Below are 18,234 nucleotides of genomic sequence, written 5' to 3' on the forward strand. Positions count from 1 at the left end.
TGTTTCTAGACAGCTATTAAGTCTCCTCTTAGTCTCTTCAGTCTATTAAGTCTCTTCTTTTTTGCAAGCTAAACATTCCCCGATCCTTTAACCGTTCCTTGTAGGACATAGTTTGCAGTCTGCTCACCATCCTGGTCGCTCTTCTGTGAACTTGCTCTAGTTTTTCAATGTCTTTTTTAAAATGTGGAGCCCAGAACTGGACATAGTATTCCAGATGAGGTCTGACCAAGGAGGAGTAGAGGGGGATAATTACTTCACGTGATCTAGACTCTCTTGCTTCTCTTAATTCATCCCAGAACTGCGTTTCCCTTTTTTGCTGCTACATCACACTGTTGACTCATGTGCAGTCTGTGATCTATTAGTTAACTACAGCAATCACATAACTGATGGACAGGACATAATTGCAGCTGGACTTGCGAGGGCCCACCAGAGCTGCAAAGGTTCAAGAGGGAAGTAATAATCATTTCTTTATCTTAAAATATTCTCTACTCGTTGGCAATGTTTCAGAAATTCTGGAAAACCATTTTAAGCAACATACACTCAGGTCTAAACTGCCATGCGCATATGACATCTGCTCGATCTCAATAATCCCAATCTTAGCCACTGATAAGAACAGATAAGAAGTGAGATAATTGCTGCAGTAACCACAGTCATTATTCCAGCATGTGCTCATAGAGAGGGAGAACACCCCTTGAAATGGAGATCCAGGGGGCCTTCCCGAATACAGTAAAAAAGCATCAAGGGCAGTAAAACCAGCATAATTATCTATAAATGCAGTATTTGTGTGAATACTTCGACATTTAGAAAGCACAATATTCTATTATGTCTCTTCTTTACAGAAATTCTCCAGCGGCTGAGACATGGCACAAAGTGGAAAGCTTCTGAATTCATATGTCTTTAAAGTAAAGTATATTATGTTAATGGCTCTGGCAGAGATCCAGAAATAGCAGTGAAATTATGTAAATGCCTGAAAATCAGCAGAAATATCCATTGTCTCCAATGGAGATCAGATCCTACATTGACTGTTTTTGCAGCCTTTACAAGGAAGAAGAAGTGACAGCAAATCTATTCTGAGCCATTTTCTGGAGTGATATACCATAACAAGGAGCCTTACGTCTTCCCAGGGATGAATATCTCAAATATCAGGGATTATTTCTAGAGAAACCATACAATAAAGTGGAAATGTGATAGAAAAAACCCTGTTGGGCATATAGTGTATGCTACCTGTAAACTAACCATAATACATATTTCCCAAACCAACAAATCCCGATATAGTTCCTATAATAATAATAATAATCTGCAGCAGTTAAAGCCATATTTGCCAATATCTCAGTTGATAAAACATAGATGTTTAAAGGGGTATTCCCAGCTCCAAGATCCTATCCGAATATGTAGTAGGTGTAATAATAATAATATTAGCAAATACCTCCAATTAGGAATGTAGTATAGTTCTTCTAATTAGCTATGTCACTTACACCATGTGCAGGGCATTGTAGTAGCTGGTATCCTTAGTTAGGACCCCGCATATAGTTACAGTTGGTTAGTTAGTTAGCTGTTAGTGGTCTACTACTGCAATGCCCTGCAAATGGGGTAAGCAACATAGCTAATCAGAAGAACTATACTACATTTTCACTTTTACATTCTTTTCTTTGCCAGTAGTCAAGACAGGCAACAACAGGTACATAGTTGGAAATGTCATGACCAATTCATAATAGGGGGAAACATAATCTGAGCTCACCCCAATACTCAACACTTCTGATTGGTTAATGGGAGGCTCTTTGCTAATATGTACTATCACTTTTCAATGAGGGTGCAAATTCACCAACTATGTCCTATTAGAGTAACTTATTTATACCCTAAATTGAAGAGAAGCAATTGTAAATGACAAAACTATTCATATATACAAACTAATAACTTATTAACTTTCCCAAGTAAACAAGCTTCTGCTTCCAGACGTCTTTACTACATCTGTATGAGAAGCTGTTCACAAACGCCTACCTAAACTAGAACAAGGCCTTGGCCACTGAATAATGCCAATAATTGACGAAGGAGGCAGATGTTGAGCGAATAAGATAAAAGTAATAATGAAAAATTGGTGTGAACTTAATTCCTTTGTGTCCTAATTAATGTGTAATTGTGCTCCTGAGATGGTATACATCTGTTGGCTTAGTATATCATCACATCTACACATCCGTAGCAGATTCCTAAACAGTCATAAGGGTATTTTCTATGGCTGTTATAGATTTCTTAAAGCACCACTCCAGAGTTTTGTTTTTACTTCACCCCCAGAGTGGTATCATTAATGAATGTCTTGCCCCTAGTAATATGCTTCCAGCTGCTATCTTGTGCACTTAGTAGCACCGCTCCGGCCCCGTTCTGCCACGTTGTGACCGGAAGTCAGAGTTAGGGTATGTGCACACGATGCAGAAATGAAGCAGAAAATTTCTGCATCATTTCTGCATCTCCCTGGCAGAAAAAACGCATGCAGATTGTGCATGCGTTTTTCCTGCAGAATACATGCGGATCCACATGCAGATTCACATGCGTTTCCGCATGCAGATTGACAAGCGCTTTCCAGGCGATGTTAGCATCACCTGGAAAGTGCTTGATAACTAGGTCACACTATATAAATCCATGCAAACAGCATGGATTTATATAGTGTGACCAGAGAGAGTGTATATACTTACCTCCGATGGCCCGCGCTGTCCCGCTCACTCCGTTCTCCCGGCTGCCGGCAACTTTGAATTGAAAGACCTGCCGACGTCAGCGTCACGTGACCCGTCACATGACTCTGACGTCACCGCAGGTCCTACAACTCACTGCAAGTGCCGGGAACCAAGCGGGAGCGCTGCGCGGGCCGACAGAAGGTAAGAATACATTTATTTTTTATTTTATTCTTCTTTTACAGCTTTTTTAATGGTACCTGGGTGTGGATGAGACTCTCCTCTCCTCCACACCCGGGTACCATCCGCACATTAGAACGCACCAATTACGCAAGTACAAATGCTGTCTTGCGGAATTGGCGCGTTCTAATGCAAGTCAATGGCGGCGAAATCGCCGCGTTTCCGCAAAATTAATTGACATGCTGCGGATTTTTGACCGCAGCGTTAACGCTGCGGAAAAATCCGCATCATGGGCACAGCACATGCGGATTTCCATTGGGGAACATTGCTGCCCTTCTACCATGCGTTTTTCATGCGTTTCCGCGGCGTTTACGCAACTGCAAAAACGCCGCGGAAACGCATGAAATACGCATCGTGTGAACTCAGCCTTAAGGGTCACAAGCTGTCAACACAAGTTGTTTTGACTCTGACTTACATTGAGAAGTGACCTCCAGCTCTAACAGTAAACACTGGAGTGATCCGGCAGGTCACTACCATCAGAAGACTGATCGGAGTGGCGCTAAGAACAGAAGAAGACAGCGGCTAGTAAGTATATTACTAGGGGCAGGGACATGAATTATTGTGATACCACTCCAGCGGTGAAAGAAAAAAAAATGCTGGAGTGCTTCACGACTTTGGACATATAGGTCACTGGTTGTGTCCCTGCTTTTGATTCGGGCTCTGGCGCTGAGCCCGCATCTTTCTCCACATATGAAAACTGATCTGATCCAAGATCCACAGGCGGCTGTTAACAAGTTAAATGCCGCTGTCAATCACTGACAGCGACATTTAACACATGCTGGCCGGAAGCACGTCACAAGACCCACCCATCGGCGCCCCTGTTACATGATCGCGGGATGCCGATGGGTTGTCCTGACAGCCGGGGGTCTGCAGAACACCCCTGTGCCCTTGGCCGACATTCATAGGTGAACATGTTTTATCATGCACATAGCAGTGTTGTGTAGCACAGGCGATCATAAAATCGCAACTCCAAGTCTCCTCAAGAGACTATTGAAACCAGTGTAAAAAAAAAGTTTTTAACAATTTAAAAAAAAAAACACAAAAGTTCAAATCACCCCTCTTTTGCCCCATTCAAAATAAAACAATTGAAAAAAAATACACATATTTGGTATCGCCGCTTTCAGAAATGCTTGATCAAAATATAAAATATAAAAATTATTCCAATCGGTAAATGGCGTAATGAGAAAAAAAATAGAAACGCCAGAATTACGTTTCTTTGGCCCCCACAATATTGCAATAAAATGCAATAACGGGCGATCAAAATGACGCGCCCCCTGGGCCAGTGTTGTTTGGGGGATTACCCGGAGCCGGATCAGGTGGGGGTTGTAGTCTCCGAGTGGCGGTGACCCGGTCCGTGCCCAGGGTGTCAAGCTCAGTGTGTGGCAGTCCTACAGATGTTACTGGATGTTCTTTAGTGTCGACTACGCCACCCGTTGATTTGCGGTCACTACGGCCGCCGCTGCAGCAGGGTCCGCTGAGGCTGGTGGTGTGTGTGCAGCTCAGGTAGTATAACCCCCAACGGGAGGGGTATAGCCTCAGGGGGTCAGTTGCAGAGGATGGTGGTTGTGGAGGTGCAGTGAGGATGGTAATGAAACTCAGAGTCGGGCTGTGCAGTTCAGGGTTTTTACTTACTGCTTTTGTGTTGGTCACTCCGGCCTTGAGTGACCACCCGAGCCGTGCTGCGTCCACCAGGTCCTGGACTCGGCCAACCCCCAGGTGATTCTGGAGCGTGTTCCTGAGCTCCCTTTCTGACTTGTCCTTCTCTCTGGCCTTCCCCACCAGGGATCCACCTAAGTCCGGCTCCCTCGGGCCTCTTGTTGGTAAAACCCTTGTCTCTGGGTTCCCTGACCCTATTCTTGGTTTGCCTTCCGGGTGGATTTAGTGGGTGGTCGTGGCAGATCCTGCCCACGACCTCCGGTCTCTGGCTAAGGATTAGTGCCCTCCACCAGCTTGGGATCCGGTACCCTTGTGCCAACTCTTCACCCTCTGGTCTAATTTTGGGTTCTTGGAGTTCCCTCTTCTCCCCCTCTGGGTCCTTCTTTTCTCCTCTCTCTAACTCTCTTGGCCTTGGAGCTGGCTGAGCTGACTTTCTGACCAAACCTCTACAAAAGACTGGCTGTTGACTTTCAGACCAAACCTCTACAAAAGACCCTGTTCTAAGATGGTTCCCACCTTATATACTCCCTCTATGTGTGAGCTCAGGTGACCAGCACCCAATGAGCTCCTAGCATTACCCAGACTGCTCCCCCTATCTGCCCCTACACTACTGGGATGTTCCACCCCCCTCCCACTCCAGCCAGGGACAGACACTGTCGTACCTGCACATTTCTCTAGTGGGAGTACCATCGGTCTGTCCCCCGGAAATGGGATGTATGTAGTGCATGCAGCCTACTGAGCTCAGTTCCACACTCCATCCTTACCCGGGAGTGGAATACCACACCTCTGGCTGAGGTGCAATACCCCTGTAGCAGCCGAATCCTCAGGGTGCTACATTCCCCCCTGGTAAATCACAGCACGTCCTCGGGCTGCAAGATATAAAAACATCCAAAACATACAATTTTTTTTCATAAACATAAACATATAAAACATCACATATATTATCAGCAATAAAACTTTTCATATAAAACTTTTCATAGTAAACATTCTTGTTCCTCCGGCCACGGTGCAACTTGTGACCGGGTAAAGTGTAACAGTCTCTTGTAGTAAAAACAATAGTTTCCTATAAAACCGGTAGGGGGCGCCTTAGAAAGCGCAACTATATACAGGGGGAATATGGTCGCTCTCAGTCCTCGGCCAGGTAATGGGAATAGGGACACACGGGTTAACAGTTCACTCTTGTCCCAACGGGGACATATTTAAAGCAGCAACAGTTCACTGTACCCCGATGGGTAACTATTTACAGTCTCTTTACCGTACTTTAACGACGGCGTCCTCCTGCTCCTTCTTTGGATTCAGACCCGTCCGGGTCCTCTTGCTCCTCCTCACACCGCAGCTCCTCCTCCGTCAGGCGATGTACATGGAGGGCGTAGGGTCCCTTGGCACACTTGTGCCGGGTGAAGGTGACCTCGTCCCCTACATACAGGTCACGACCTCTGTGTCCCTCCGGCAGATGGCTTTCTACGTCTCTGCGGGTGACAAAGACGTCGCCGGGGGTATGATGGTCTCTTATGAAGCCCCACCCATGCTGCAGGTTGAATTTAATCACAGTCCCGGTGGTACGGGGACCATGAGCTGCACGGGGATCTCTCCTGGTCCGGCTCTTCTGCTCCGCGCTCCTTATCTGTGCTTGCTGTTCCCGGACCCGCCTCTCTCTCCGCTCCTTCTCGAAGACCTCGAGCTGCTGGCGGCAGCACTCTGCACGCTCCGCTGCGGCCGCCCGAGTCTCCTGAGTGAACCCCATGAGGTCTCCTCCGGTGGGGTCCCACTCAAACTGTGCCTCCTCTAGCGGGGGCTGGGTCCTCCTGACGGGCTTCGGAGCCGGAATCAGGGGCTCACACAGGGGCCTCGCCCTTTGGAGTTCCAGTTGGTAGTACTCCTGGGGCCATATGAAGGGCTGCCCATCCGGGCACGTATGCTGGGCGAACAGGTCCTCACCCAGGTGCGGTACTTTAGGTGTTATGGGCGCTGTGGTGGTAGCGGCGCCCGGGTTGACCAGGCCTTGCGACCAGGCTTGGGGCACGCTAAAGGAAAAGGGCACCGTAAGAACGGCGGCGCCCGTGGTTACTCGGCCCTGCGACCAGGCTGGTGGCTCCGCGGAGGTAGGGGGCGCTGTTGGAATGGCGGCGCCCGGGTGTACTAGGCCTTGCGACCAGGCCGATGGTATTTCCTGCTTTGCCGCGCTCAGGATCGAAGCGCGTGACGTCACAGGGGTCGCGGCCGCGGCTTCTGCTTGAGGCCTTGTCTGGAGCGGTGACGATGCAGCGACGGGCACGGCAGGGGGAATTTCGGGCTCTGCGACGGGGAGCTGGGGCAGGCTCACGGCTTCTCGGCTCGGGGTAGTGACGTCCCCTTTACCTGCCTCCGTCTGTTCAGCTCCCTCCTCGGCGCCGTCTCCGGCCTTCACTCCTCCTGCACCATCCTCAGAGGCGGTCTGTCTCCTCGTCTCGGGTGGCGTGCTTCGCTGGCGGGTTCTTGCCTGCAGGGCCATCTCTCGGCTCCACTCCGTCAACGTCTCTCGCTGCACCTGGGCCATCCTCCGTGCGAGGCCCTCCAGCGCAGTCTGTGCACACTCCCGGTCTCGGGGGAGCTGTGCCAGGACCTCCACTAGGCCTAGTGGGGTTGTGGCTTGTAGCAGGCTCCTGACCACTGGGTCGATGCTGCCTGACTCTCCCTCCATCTCCGGGTAGGCTTTCTCTGGACTCCTCTCCAGACTTCTTGTCTCCGGGTGCGCTCTCTCCAGACTGCTCCAGGCGACACCCATCTTTGCTCTCTTGTTCTGTCTCCGCCCACATTGAAGGTGGTCCCGGGGCAACTTTGTGATTGTCAGTTCCAGGGGCAGTTCTCTCACGCTGATGGACACTTCCAGCATCACAGTCTCTGTTGGTGGGCGCGGTTTCCGCTTTTGGCGACATTCTTCGACCTGGCCCACGATGGGAGGTGGCCTCTTGCCACCCTCTGGCACGCCCATAATGGCGTCCGCTCTTCCAAGGCGGGAAATCTTTGGAAATGGCGGGAAAAAGCTGCAAATGGCGGACAACCGGCGGGAAACGACCTGTGATGGAGTCCGTTGGCGGGGACCCTCGGAACCGGCGGGAGACTTCTTTTTGAGGTAACGGTGAACTTTTCTTCAGGCACGCAGTACCCGGTTGTTGCGGGCACGTTATCCTGCCGACTACGCCAAAGTTGACGCGCCCCCTGGGCCAGTGTTGTTTGGGGGATTACCCGGAGCCGGATCAGGTGGGGGTTGTAGTCTCCGAGTGGCGGTGACCCGGTCCGTGCCCAGGGTGTCAAGCTCAGTGTGTGGCAGTCCTACAGATGTTACTGGATGTTCTTTAGTGTCGACTACGCCACCCGTTGATTTGCGGTCACTACGGCCTCCGCTGCAGCAGGGTCCGCTGAGGCTGGTGGTGTGTGTGCAGCTCAGGTAGTATAACCCCCAACGGGAGGGGTATAGCCTCAGGGGGTCAGTTGCAGAGGATGGTGGTTGTGGAGGTGCAGTGAGGATGGTAATGAAACTCAGAGTCGGGCTGTGCAGTTCAGGGTTTTTACTTACTGCTTTTGTGTTGGTCACTCCGGCCTTGAGTGACCACCCGAGCCGTGCTGCGTCCACCAGGTCCTGGACTCGGCCAACCCCCAGGTGATTCTGGAGCGTGTTCCTGAGCTCCCTTTCTGACTTGTCCTTCTCTCTGGCCTTCCCCACCAGGGATCCACCTAAGTCCGGCTCCCTCGGGCCTCTTGTTGGTAAAACCCTTGTCTCTGGGTTCCCTGACCCTATTCTTGGTTTGCCTTCCGGGTGGATTTAGTGGGTGGTCGTGGCAGATCCTGCCCACGACCTCCGGTCTCTGGCTAAGGATTAGTGCCCTCCACCAGCTTGGGATCCGGTACCCTTGTGCCAACTCTTCACCCTCTGGTCTAATTTTGGGTTCTTGGAGTTCCCTCTTCTCCCCCTCTGGGTCCTTCTTTTCTCCTCTCTCTAACTCTCTTGGCCTTGGAGCTGGCTGAGCTGACTTTCTGACCAAACCTCTACAAAAGACTGGCTGTTGACTTTCAGACCAAACCTCTACAAAAGACCCTGTTCTAAGATGGTTCCCACCTTATATACTCCCTCTATGTGTGAGCTCAGGTGACCAGCACCCAATGAGCTCCTAGCATTACCCAGACTGCTCCCCCTATCTGCCCCTACACTACTGGGATGTTCCACCCCCCTCCCACTCCAGCCAGGGACAGACACTGTCGTACCTGCACATTTCTCTAGTGGGAGTACCATCGGTCTGTCCCCCGGAAATGGGATGTATGTAGTGCATGCAGCCTACTGAGCTCAGTTCCACACTCCATCCTTACCCGGGAGTGGAATACCACACCTCTGGCTGAGGTGCAATACCCCTGTAGCAGCCGAATCCTCAGGGTGCTACAAAAACATCGTATCAAAATGGTATTAATAAAAACGACAGCTCGGCGCGCAAAAAATAAGCCCTCACCTGGCCCCAGATCTCGAAAAATGGAGACATTACAGGTCTCAAAAAATGGCAACATTTTTTTCCTTACAAAATTTGGATTTCTTTCACCATTTAATAAAAAAAGAACCTATACAAGTTTGTTGTCTGCAAACTCGTAATGACCTGGAAAATCATATTGGCAGGTCAGTTTTAGAATTTAGTGAGCATATTAAATAAAAATTTAAAAAAACAATTGTAGAATTGCACTTTTTTTTGCAATTTCACTGCACTTGGAATTTTTTTTCCTGTTTTCTAGTATACTTTATGGTAAAATCAATGGTGTCGTTCAAAAGTACAACTCGTCCAGAAAAAAACAAGCCTTCATATGGCCATATTAATGGAAAAATAAAAAAATTATGGCTCTTGTAAGAAGGGGAGAAAAAAACAAAAATAAAACATGGAAAATCGTCAGTGGGTTGAAGGGGTTATGCCTGATTATAAGCAATTGAAGTGTATGGTTCTACAATGGATGTCCAAAGATTAAACAGTCAGATACTGAACACTTTGGTAAATTTTACATTTTTTAAAAAAAAAATTAAGTTACAGAGGTAATTTGGTACAGAAACCCAATTGTCATAAACCCTACAAGGGAATTCAGATTTAATAAAGAGGATGTGTTCAGGCCAAACTGGAGAGCAGTTCCAAAGAGTATCTCTGTTTCGAGAGGACCGATCCTTTCCGGAATTACACAAGCAGAGTGTAGTGCATAATTTGCCCTGTGGAGGCACTGCAGGGAAATTGAACACTTACCAATTGATTTCTCCCCGGATTACAGCTCAAGGGACCCTTCTAATAAATAGGGATTGTACAAATCACATAAACCCTTTAACTTTAATTTCCACCCAAACATTTGTCATTTATGTAATTATCATTCACCTATAATCATAGTTTAAAGAGGATTAAATTCTAGATGTCATTGGCTCCTTCCAGGCCAGCAAATCTCTGTTCTTACTGACTACAATTTTGTGAAAAATGGCATTAATCTCTGGCCTAAATTAAATTTCTTTCCTATATAAATAAAGACAAAACTTGCGACTTGTTATGTTTTCATACCTGGCTGTGATTGTTATCACCATACTGCCCATTAGGGTTGGCAAGGTGGCAGTTCCTGTACCAGAAGGCACCGCGATGAGACAGAGCACAATTAGTGAGCGCAAGGTCATTATCCTTATCCCATGTAGTGAATTTCAATCCATTGTGATATTTAAGAGCATCGCCTAAAACAGGAACAAAGAATTATAAAAAAAGAAATAAAACATGAATTATAATAAATCTATCTACCCCTACTAAATCCAACTCAGCTTTCAAAAATGACGAGAGAACAGCAAATTGGCAAAAAGCTTCAAACTAGTTTGTAGTTGTGCCATGCACCATAATTTGCAACTTTTTTACACCTCTTTTTGCATAATCCAGAATTTTTTTAATCCAAGGTCTTCTTCTTGTAATACCTACTATACATTCTAGAATCTTTAAGACGATTATTAAGTAGTCTTACCCGCTGTGCCGGAGTAGTCATCAACTACTAGTTTGTATCTGTCCCTAGAAGAACCCACATTGAAGGTGCGGTAAACGGCGTAGGCAGACTCATCTCCAGCGCGGAGGTCCACGCGCAGCTCATACTTCACTGGACTAGTAGTAAGTTTATGAAGCCACTCCAAACCTGTCCGGAAGTACAAATATATCTAATATTACTAAAATATAGCACTGTTCATTCTAGTGTCAGACTGAAGAACATTGGGCCCACCAGAGGATTTGATTCTGAGGGCCTACCTTTCTCCCCCACTCAAGAGCCCCATAGCAGCTGCAAGTTTGCACTATGAACTCTCCTGAAGGAGAAGCCAGGGCCCACTGGAGGATTCTCCAGTTCTCTGGTGAGCCAGTACAACCCTGAGTCCACCTATTAGATATTCTCACTGCACTGAACCAATGGATGTTGAATTAAAATGGTAACGATTAACAGGGTATTCTCAAAATAATAATTGTAATCCATGTGCCTCATTAAGAGAAGTGCCCACTCTGGCCTGTCCATGTATTACATAATCCGCCATAGATATGGATGGTTGACAAAAGATTTGCAGGACCCTAGTCCATCATTCACGTCAGTACTCCATGATGTAGGACCAGGGTCTCCTGAACTTCCTCAGGCATCACTCTTTTGATTACTAGGCCTCCATCATGTCCGTGGCATCACATAAGGCAAGGTCATTAGTTATGATCTTACGGTGTCTCCTGCAAATCTTTTTGCTCAATTCAATCAGCATATAATACTACATTTCGCCTGTAGAAGCCTCTTCAGTGGAAATGAGTTCTTAGATTCAGGTTACTCTTTTTTGGAAAAGTCGTTGTCAAAATGAAATAAACCCTTAAAAGCAATGTAGTAAAGGATTTATCCAGAACTATTTTTTTTTTACTATGGGCCTAAAAACTAACAAGCAGGTAGTTTCTAACAGAGGCAACCTGGAGCTGGCACAGAGCGGCCATTGACCGATTCAACTGCTTAATGATAACAGAGCAGCTCTTCCTCTTCCAGGCTGCTCTGTCGATGGGGTGTGACTGCAGATGTCATGCTGATTGACAGCCAGCTCCCCGCAGTTAGACAGTGGGGAGCCTGCTGTCAATCAGCATGACATTAGCTGTGACGTCCCATCAACAGAGCGGAGTGGAAGAGAAGCCGCAGTTCTGTCGATGTGACGTGAGCGGAAGCTGATGAATCGCGGGCAGGAGCGATCTGTGACCGCTCTGTTCCGGAAGAGATCGGTGTCGGGTACAACAGGCATGTAGGTTGCAACTACCGGCCTGTTAATTTTTTTGCCCATAGTAAAAAAAAAAGTCCTGTATAAACCCTATAAGTGAAATTCACAGTCCGAAATAAAATGAACATATGATGCAAAATCGGCACCAGAAAAGTCTGCAGTAGTGTTGAGCCACCCCCGTAGTGTTCGAGTTCGGTTCGGTTCGTCGAACACCCGTGTGTTCGCCGAACTGTTCGTCGAACACCTTCGAACACCGTTGAAACCAATGGCAGGCAAACAAAAACACATAGAAACACATAGAAAACACCTTCAAAGGTGTCCAAAAGCTGACAAACTGCTCAGAAGACACAACTAACACATGGAAAAGTGACAAGTACATATAGTCATGCGAAAAGAAAAGAGGTGGAGGAGTAAAAGGAGGGGGAGACACAGATATAGGCATGTCATGCCCTTCTAAAATCCAAAAAGTGAGAAGCCGAGACGGCCAGTCCGCTCCTGCCCGTGCCACCTCCGTGTCGCCGGGTTTGTGCCAGAGCCGCGGTGAACCCTGACGGCCAGCCCCCCTCTCCCAATACTGGTGCCTGTCCGCTGGTGGGTCGAGAGAGCCCCCCTGTGGTGGAGGCAGCTCTAAGCTTTTTAATTTAAATTGTCCCTCTAATTTGAATGAATACACTTTAAATCCATTTACAAGGATCTATTGGAGGGCAAGTCTCATGCCAGCAGCCGCGTAATTCCAGCTCCAGTAGCGTCCACTAAAGCTGCTGCAGTTAAAAAGCATTTATAAGGATCGAGCTCGGCTGTCCACCGCAAGGCATCCTAGTGCCAGTCCCAGCCCCTATGCCTTGGGGTGCCTCCTGATGCTCTTCACTAAGTATCCCGTGGTCCCGAAGCATTTCCTTTGAAAAAATTAAGTGTCCAAACTACAGGTGGTGTAGCTTGCTTAACAGCCGGGATAATCCGCTGACTAGCAGACACTGCTACTAGGCACAAAGTATTTCCTGGGCTAGATGCAGTTAAAAATTTGTAAGTAGATACTCTCGTTGGATGCTGAGAAAGCATTCCATAGAGTCTCCTGGCACGCCATATATGATTCTCTTAAAAAGCTTGGGGTAGGGGTCTAGGGGACCCTTTTATAGCCAAAATCACGGCCCTGTATCACAATACGTCACCTAGGCTGAAGATAAATGGAACTGTAGCACCGAGGGCTCGGTTGCTACAGACGTATTGCACCTCACCCAGAGGTGTGATATCTCACTCTCAGATAAGGATGGAGTGTGGATCAGGACCCGACACCTGCATGCATTACACCACATTGCCGTGGGGCAGGGCGACCAATATGCCCCTGAGATGGGCACGACAGTCCCTGTCCCTGGCTGGAGTGGGGGGAGGGAACACTGAGGAAGGGGAACCCTGCAGTGCAGGAGCAGGGAGGAAGCAGTTCCTGGGTGCATTGAGAAGGGAGTATAAAAGGTGGGCACCATCTTAGTTCAGTGCAGAGAAGTCTGAGCAGAAGTGGCAGGGAGCAGGGGCTCTGCATGAGCTCTGCTCCGGAGGCGGGCCTAGTAACAGAGGCCCAGGCCTGCAAGAGGGAGAAGGAAGGAAGAGGAGCGGAGAAGGCTCCAGGAACGAGGAATGAAGGGATCCCAGGGGTGCGGACGGGCGAGTCGCCACCGCACGCCCGAATCCACCTGCGTGGAGGGGTCAGGCCAAAGGGGGAGACCGGTCCCCGAACTAGTGGAGGCAGGAAACGACCCTCAGCTAGAAACCGGAGGCTCTGACATTTTATGTGGCGCAGCCCCTTGCTCCACCCGCTAGGAAGGCACCACATAGGGTCAGGGAAACTGGCGCCAAGTTTACCAAGAGGAGGCCCGAGGCAGCCGGACAGAAGTGTTGGTAAGAAAGGCCAGACAAAGGACACACAAAGGGGGTCCTGTGAAGCGCTCCAAAGTTATCTGGGAGTTGTCTGAGCCCCTCACCTGGTGAGCACAGTACGACGTGGGCAGCCGTTACCTGCAGACGTGGTCTGGATAATAAGAACTGTGAGTAAAGGCCCTGAACTGCATCACTGACTCCGTGTCGTTACTGCTGCTGCCCTGCACCATCACCCCCATCCTCCGCATACACTGCCCTGAGGCTATACTCCTCCCGTGGGGAGTTATGCTACGCTCTGCTGCACCCACAACACCAGCCTTAGCGGTCTGCCCTGTAGCGGCGGTTCACTCTGACCGCAATCCACGGGTGGCGTAGTCGGACATTTAAACATCAAAACCACATAAATAGTTCCGCCACTGGTTTGACCGCCCTGAGCCACGGAACCGGATCGCCGCCACGAAGACTACAACCACCAGCATCCACCAAAAAGGGTCCGGCTCCGGGTGTCCCAAGGCCCAGGGGGTGCGTCAGAACATTTTCATCACCTTTCACAATCACCAATGGGACAAGGCAGGGATGTCCTCTGTCCCCTCTCTTATACATCCTAGTGACGGAGCACCTGCTCTCATCAATTCGCCATAACCCCAATATTAGGTGGATTGAGGTGGGAGGCACCGAGTACAAGTGCTCTCTATTTGCTGATGATGTCCTAGTATATATCACTCAATCACATATATCCATCCCTGCTGTTATGGCTGAAATAGATCACTTTGTTACATGGTAAAATTTTAAAATCAATGCAGCGAAGTCTGAGGCCCTCGATGTCTCCCTCCCTAAATCCATATAGGATTCCATCCAGTCCAACTTTCCCTTTGCCTGGCCCTCACAGGGTATCAAATACTTAGGAATTCCTATTCATAGAGACCTCTCCCATCTATGTTATCTTAATTTTGGGCCCTTTATTGAACAATTCCATACAGACCACGGTTGGCAAGTTAGAACTGTAAAATTCACTACGTGAACCACTGGTGTTTTGTGGAAAAGCACATGTACACTGCGTTCCAAATTATTATGCAAAAAGTGTTTAGGAGTGATAAGGGAAGAATTTGTTTGTTTGTCAGTTAAACTCATTGATGGTGATGTGTGTCAGGGCTCTTTATATCACTGTAAGCAATTGCAGACACCTGTGCTAATTAGTTTGGCAGGTGTGTCCAATGAAAGGCAAGACTACTTAAGAAGGCTCTCTCACATTATTAAGCAGCCTACATTTTCTGCCAAAATGGGAAAGAAAAAGGATGTGTCGGCTGCTGAGAAGCAACAAATTGTGGAGTGTTTAGGTCAAGGCATGACTACAATCAACATTGTGCGATGATCAGGATGAAGTGTCTTGGCAATCAAGAAGTATGTAGCTGATTCACAGTACACACGTGTGCGTGCTGATAAGGGCAAATTGAGGACTCTTTCCTACAGGCAATTACGTCAGGTTGAAAGAGCAGCGGCAAAAAAGCCTTGTCATAGCAGCAGACAAGTTTTTGAAGCTGCTTGTGCCTCCAACGTCCCCCGAACAACAAGATGCAGGGTCCTTCAGAGGTTTGCAGCTGTGCATACGCCATCCTGTCGACCTCCTCTATCCACTTCACACAAGCAGAAACGGCTCCAGTGGGCCAAACATTACATGAAGACTGATTTCAAAACTGTTTTGTTCACGGATGAGTGCCGTGCAGCGCTCGATGGTCCAGATGAATGGAGTGGAGGATGGCTGGTTGATGGACACCCCACGCAAACACGGCTACAGCGCCAACAAGGAGGAGGTGGAGTAATGTTTTGGGCTGGAATCATGGGGAGAGAGATTGTCGGCCCCTTTAGGATCCCTGAAGGCGCTAAAGATGAACTCCATAATGTATGTGGATTTTCTCAAACAGCACTTCCTGCCATGGTTCAAGAAGAAGAACCGTGTATTTCACAGCAAGATCATTTTTCTGCATGATAATGCACCATCTCATGCTGCACATAAAACATCTGCATCTCTGGCTGATATGGGCATAAAAGGGGACAAACTTATGGTGTGACCCCCATGCTCCCCTGACCTCTACCCCATTCAGAACCTTTGGAGCATCATTAAAAGGAGTGTCTATGATGGCGGGAGGCAGTTCACATCTAAGCAACAGCTCTGGGAGGGTATTCTGTCCTCATGCAAAACAATTGAAGCAGAAACCATCCAAAACCTGACAAATTCAATGGACGAGAGAGTTCAGAAGCTCCTTTCGAACAAGGGGTCCTATGTGAAAATGTAACATCACCTAGAATAAAGTTTTGAGTTGAAAACTGTTTGATTTCAGTTTCTAACAACCTGCTAATGCTTATAATTTCAAAAATGACCATTTTTTTGGTCTTTATTAAAATGAAAAGGTTGATCGAAAAGTTTGGGGGATCTAAGAGTGTGGCAACCCAGTAGTCATGATTACTTCGAATTCTGACAATATGAGGGTCATGCTGCAGGTAGTGCAGCAAGAAGGCACTTATGTGTCTTGCGCATCTCGGAGCCCCAAAATTATTTTCCGGGCTAGATGCAGCTAAAAATTATTATTAATTTTAAATCTGGTGGAGCTTAGTATAGATGGCCTAATAGGATCAGTGCTGCACACTGCTACAAAGCCCAAATTATTTTCCAGCCAAGATACAGATAAACATGATTAGTAATTTTAAATCTGGTGGAGCTTATTATAGATGGCCTAATAGAATCAGTGCTGCACACTGCTACAAAGCCCAAATTATTTTCCAGTCAAGATACAGATAAACATGATTAGTAATTTGAAAGCTTAAAACGGTTGGTAGGGTGATTTTAACCAATCATCAAGCTTTTACTCTCCCCAGGATGACACAGGGGTAGAAAAGTCGTTTCGGATCCATGATTTGTTCATCTTTATGAACGTGAGTCTGTCTACATTATCAGTGGAGAGCCGCGTGCGCTTATCTGTCAGCACACCACCAGCAGCGCTGAACACACGTTCAGACAGAACGCTGGCTGCGGGGCATGACAAGATCTCCAAGGCGTAAGTGGCTAGCTCCGGCCATTTATCCAGATTGGAAGCCCAAAAAGAGCAAGGGTCCAGTGACACAGTCGTGGCTTCAATGTTTACTTGGAGATACTCCTGTACCATCGTCTCTAGGCGTTGACTATGTGTCAGACTTCTTGTCTCCTGTGGCCTTGCAAAGGATGGGCTAAAAAAGTGGTGAAATGATTCCGCAAAATTGATGTTACCAGCAGATACTGTGGTTCTGTTACGGTTTGAGTGCTGAACACTTGACGGTCCCACGGTTGGCAAGTTGGAACTGTGAGATTCACTACGTGCACCACTGGTATTTTGTGGAAAAGCACATGTAAGATTCTGCAACAGTCTCTGCTGATACTCCTGCATGCGTGCATCCCTTTCTATGGCAGGAATAATTTCTGCAAATTTACTTTTGTACCGGGGATCTAACAGTGTGGCAACCCAGTAGTCAGGATTATTTCTAATTCTCACAATTCGAGGGTCATGTTGCAGGTAGTGCAGCAAGAAGGCACTCATGTGTGTTGCGCATCCAGGAGCACCAAGTCCCTGTTGTGTTGGTGGCGAGGTAACAATCATGCTTCCTTCCTCTGTCCTCTCCCCCCAACCTCGCACAACAGAAATGTGATCAAGGTCTCCCTCATCTGATGAGTCTTCCATCAGTTCGTCCTCCACTTCTTCCTGGGCTCCTGCACCTTCCTCACTAGTTTGGCTGCTACCATGCGCCCTGGTAAAATCATCTCCCCCACCCTCACATGCCTGCCGCCCTGGTGCTGCCGACCGTCTGGACCTTGCAGATGTTAGCCCTTCCGCATACAACTCCTCCTCCTCTACTTCCTCCACCTCCTCTTGTGCCACCACCTGACTCCGAATTCTGTTTAACATGTGCTCCAGCATGTAAATCACCGGAATAGTCATGCTGATAATGGCATCGTCAGCACTAAACATCTTCGTCGCCATTTCAAAACTGTGCAGAAGGGTGCATAGGTCCCTGATCTGAGACCACTCCTCCAGCGTGATTTGCCCCACCTCTGAATCTCGTTGGCCCAGGCTATACGTCAGAACGTATTGCACCAGGGCTTGTCGGTGCTGCCACAGTCGCTGCAACATGTGCAGAGTTGAATTCCACCGGGTAGGCACATCGCATTTTAGCCGGTGAAGTGGCAGGCCCAACGACTTCTGTAGAGATGTAAGTCGCTGAGCTGCGGGATGCGAACGGCGGAAGTGAGCACACAGCGACCGTGCCCTCTGCAGAAGGCCATCTAGTCTGGGATAGTGGGCTAAAAATTGCTGGACAACCAGGTTCAACACGTGAGCCATACAAGGCACGTGTGTGACATTGCCCCGGCGAAGGGCCGCACCCAGGTTTGCAGCATTGTCGCACACGGCCTTCCCTGGTTTCAGGTCCAGTGGAGACAACCATTCATGAAATTGGTTCTCCAGAGCTGACCAGAACTCCTCAGCTGTGTGACTCACATTTCCCAGACATTTCAATGTAAAA

General features: G+C 48.1%; 1 protein-coding gene across 1 annotated transcript in view; it reads right to left on the reverse strand.

The window, feature by feature from the left end:
- LOC141156881 (tenascin-N-like) overlaps positions 1-18,234 on the reverse strand; it is a 124,775-nt gene that overhangs the window by 11,582 nt on the left and 94,959 nt on the right. Inside the window, exons 13-14 of the mRNA XM_073643385.1 lie at positions 10,554-10,718; positions 10,112-10,275 (exon numbers count right to left, since the gene is read on the reverse strand). Of these exons, the coding sequence (XP_073499486.1) occupies positions 10,112-10,275; positions 10,554-10,718 (329 nt within the window). The remainder of the gene's footprint in view (positions 1-10,111; positions 10,276-10,553; positions 10,719-18,234) is intronic.

The sequence above is a fragment of the Phyllobates terribilis genome, unplaced genomic scaffold (genome assembly GCF_046119375.1).
Source record: "Phyllobates terribilis strain yellow unplaced genomic scaffold, ASM4611937v1 Scaffold_8__6_contigs__length_399053987, whole genome shotgun sequence".
Taxonomy (NCBI): domain Eukaryota; kingdom Metazoa; phylum Chordata; class Amphibia; order Anura; family Dendrobatidae; genus Phyllobates; species Phyllobates terribilis.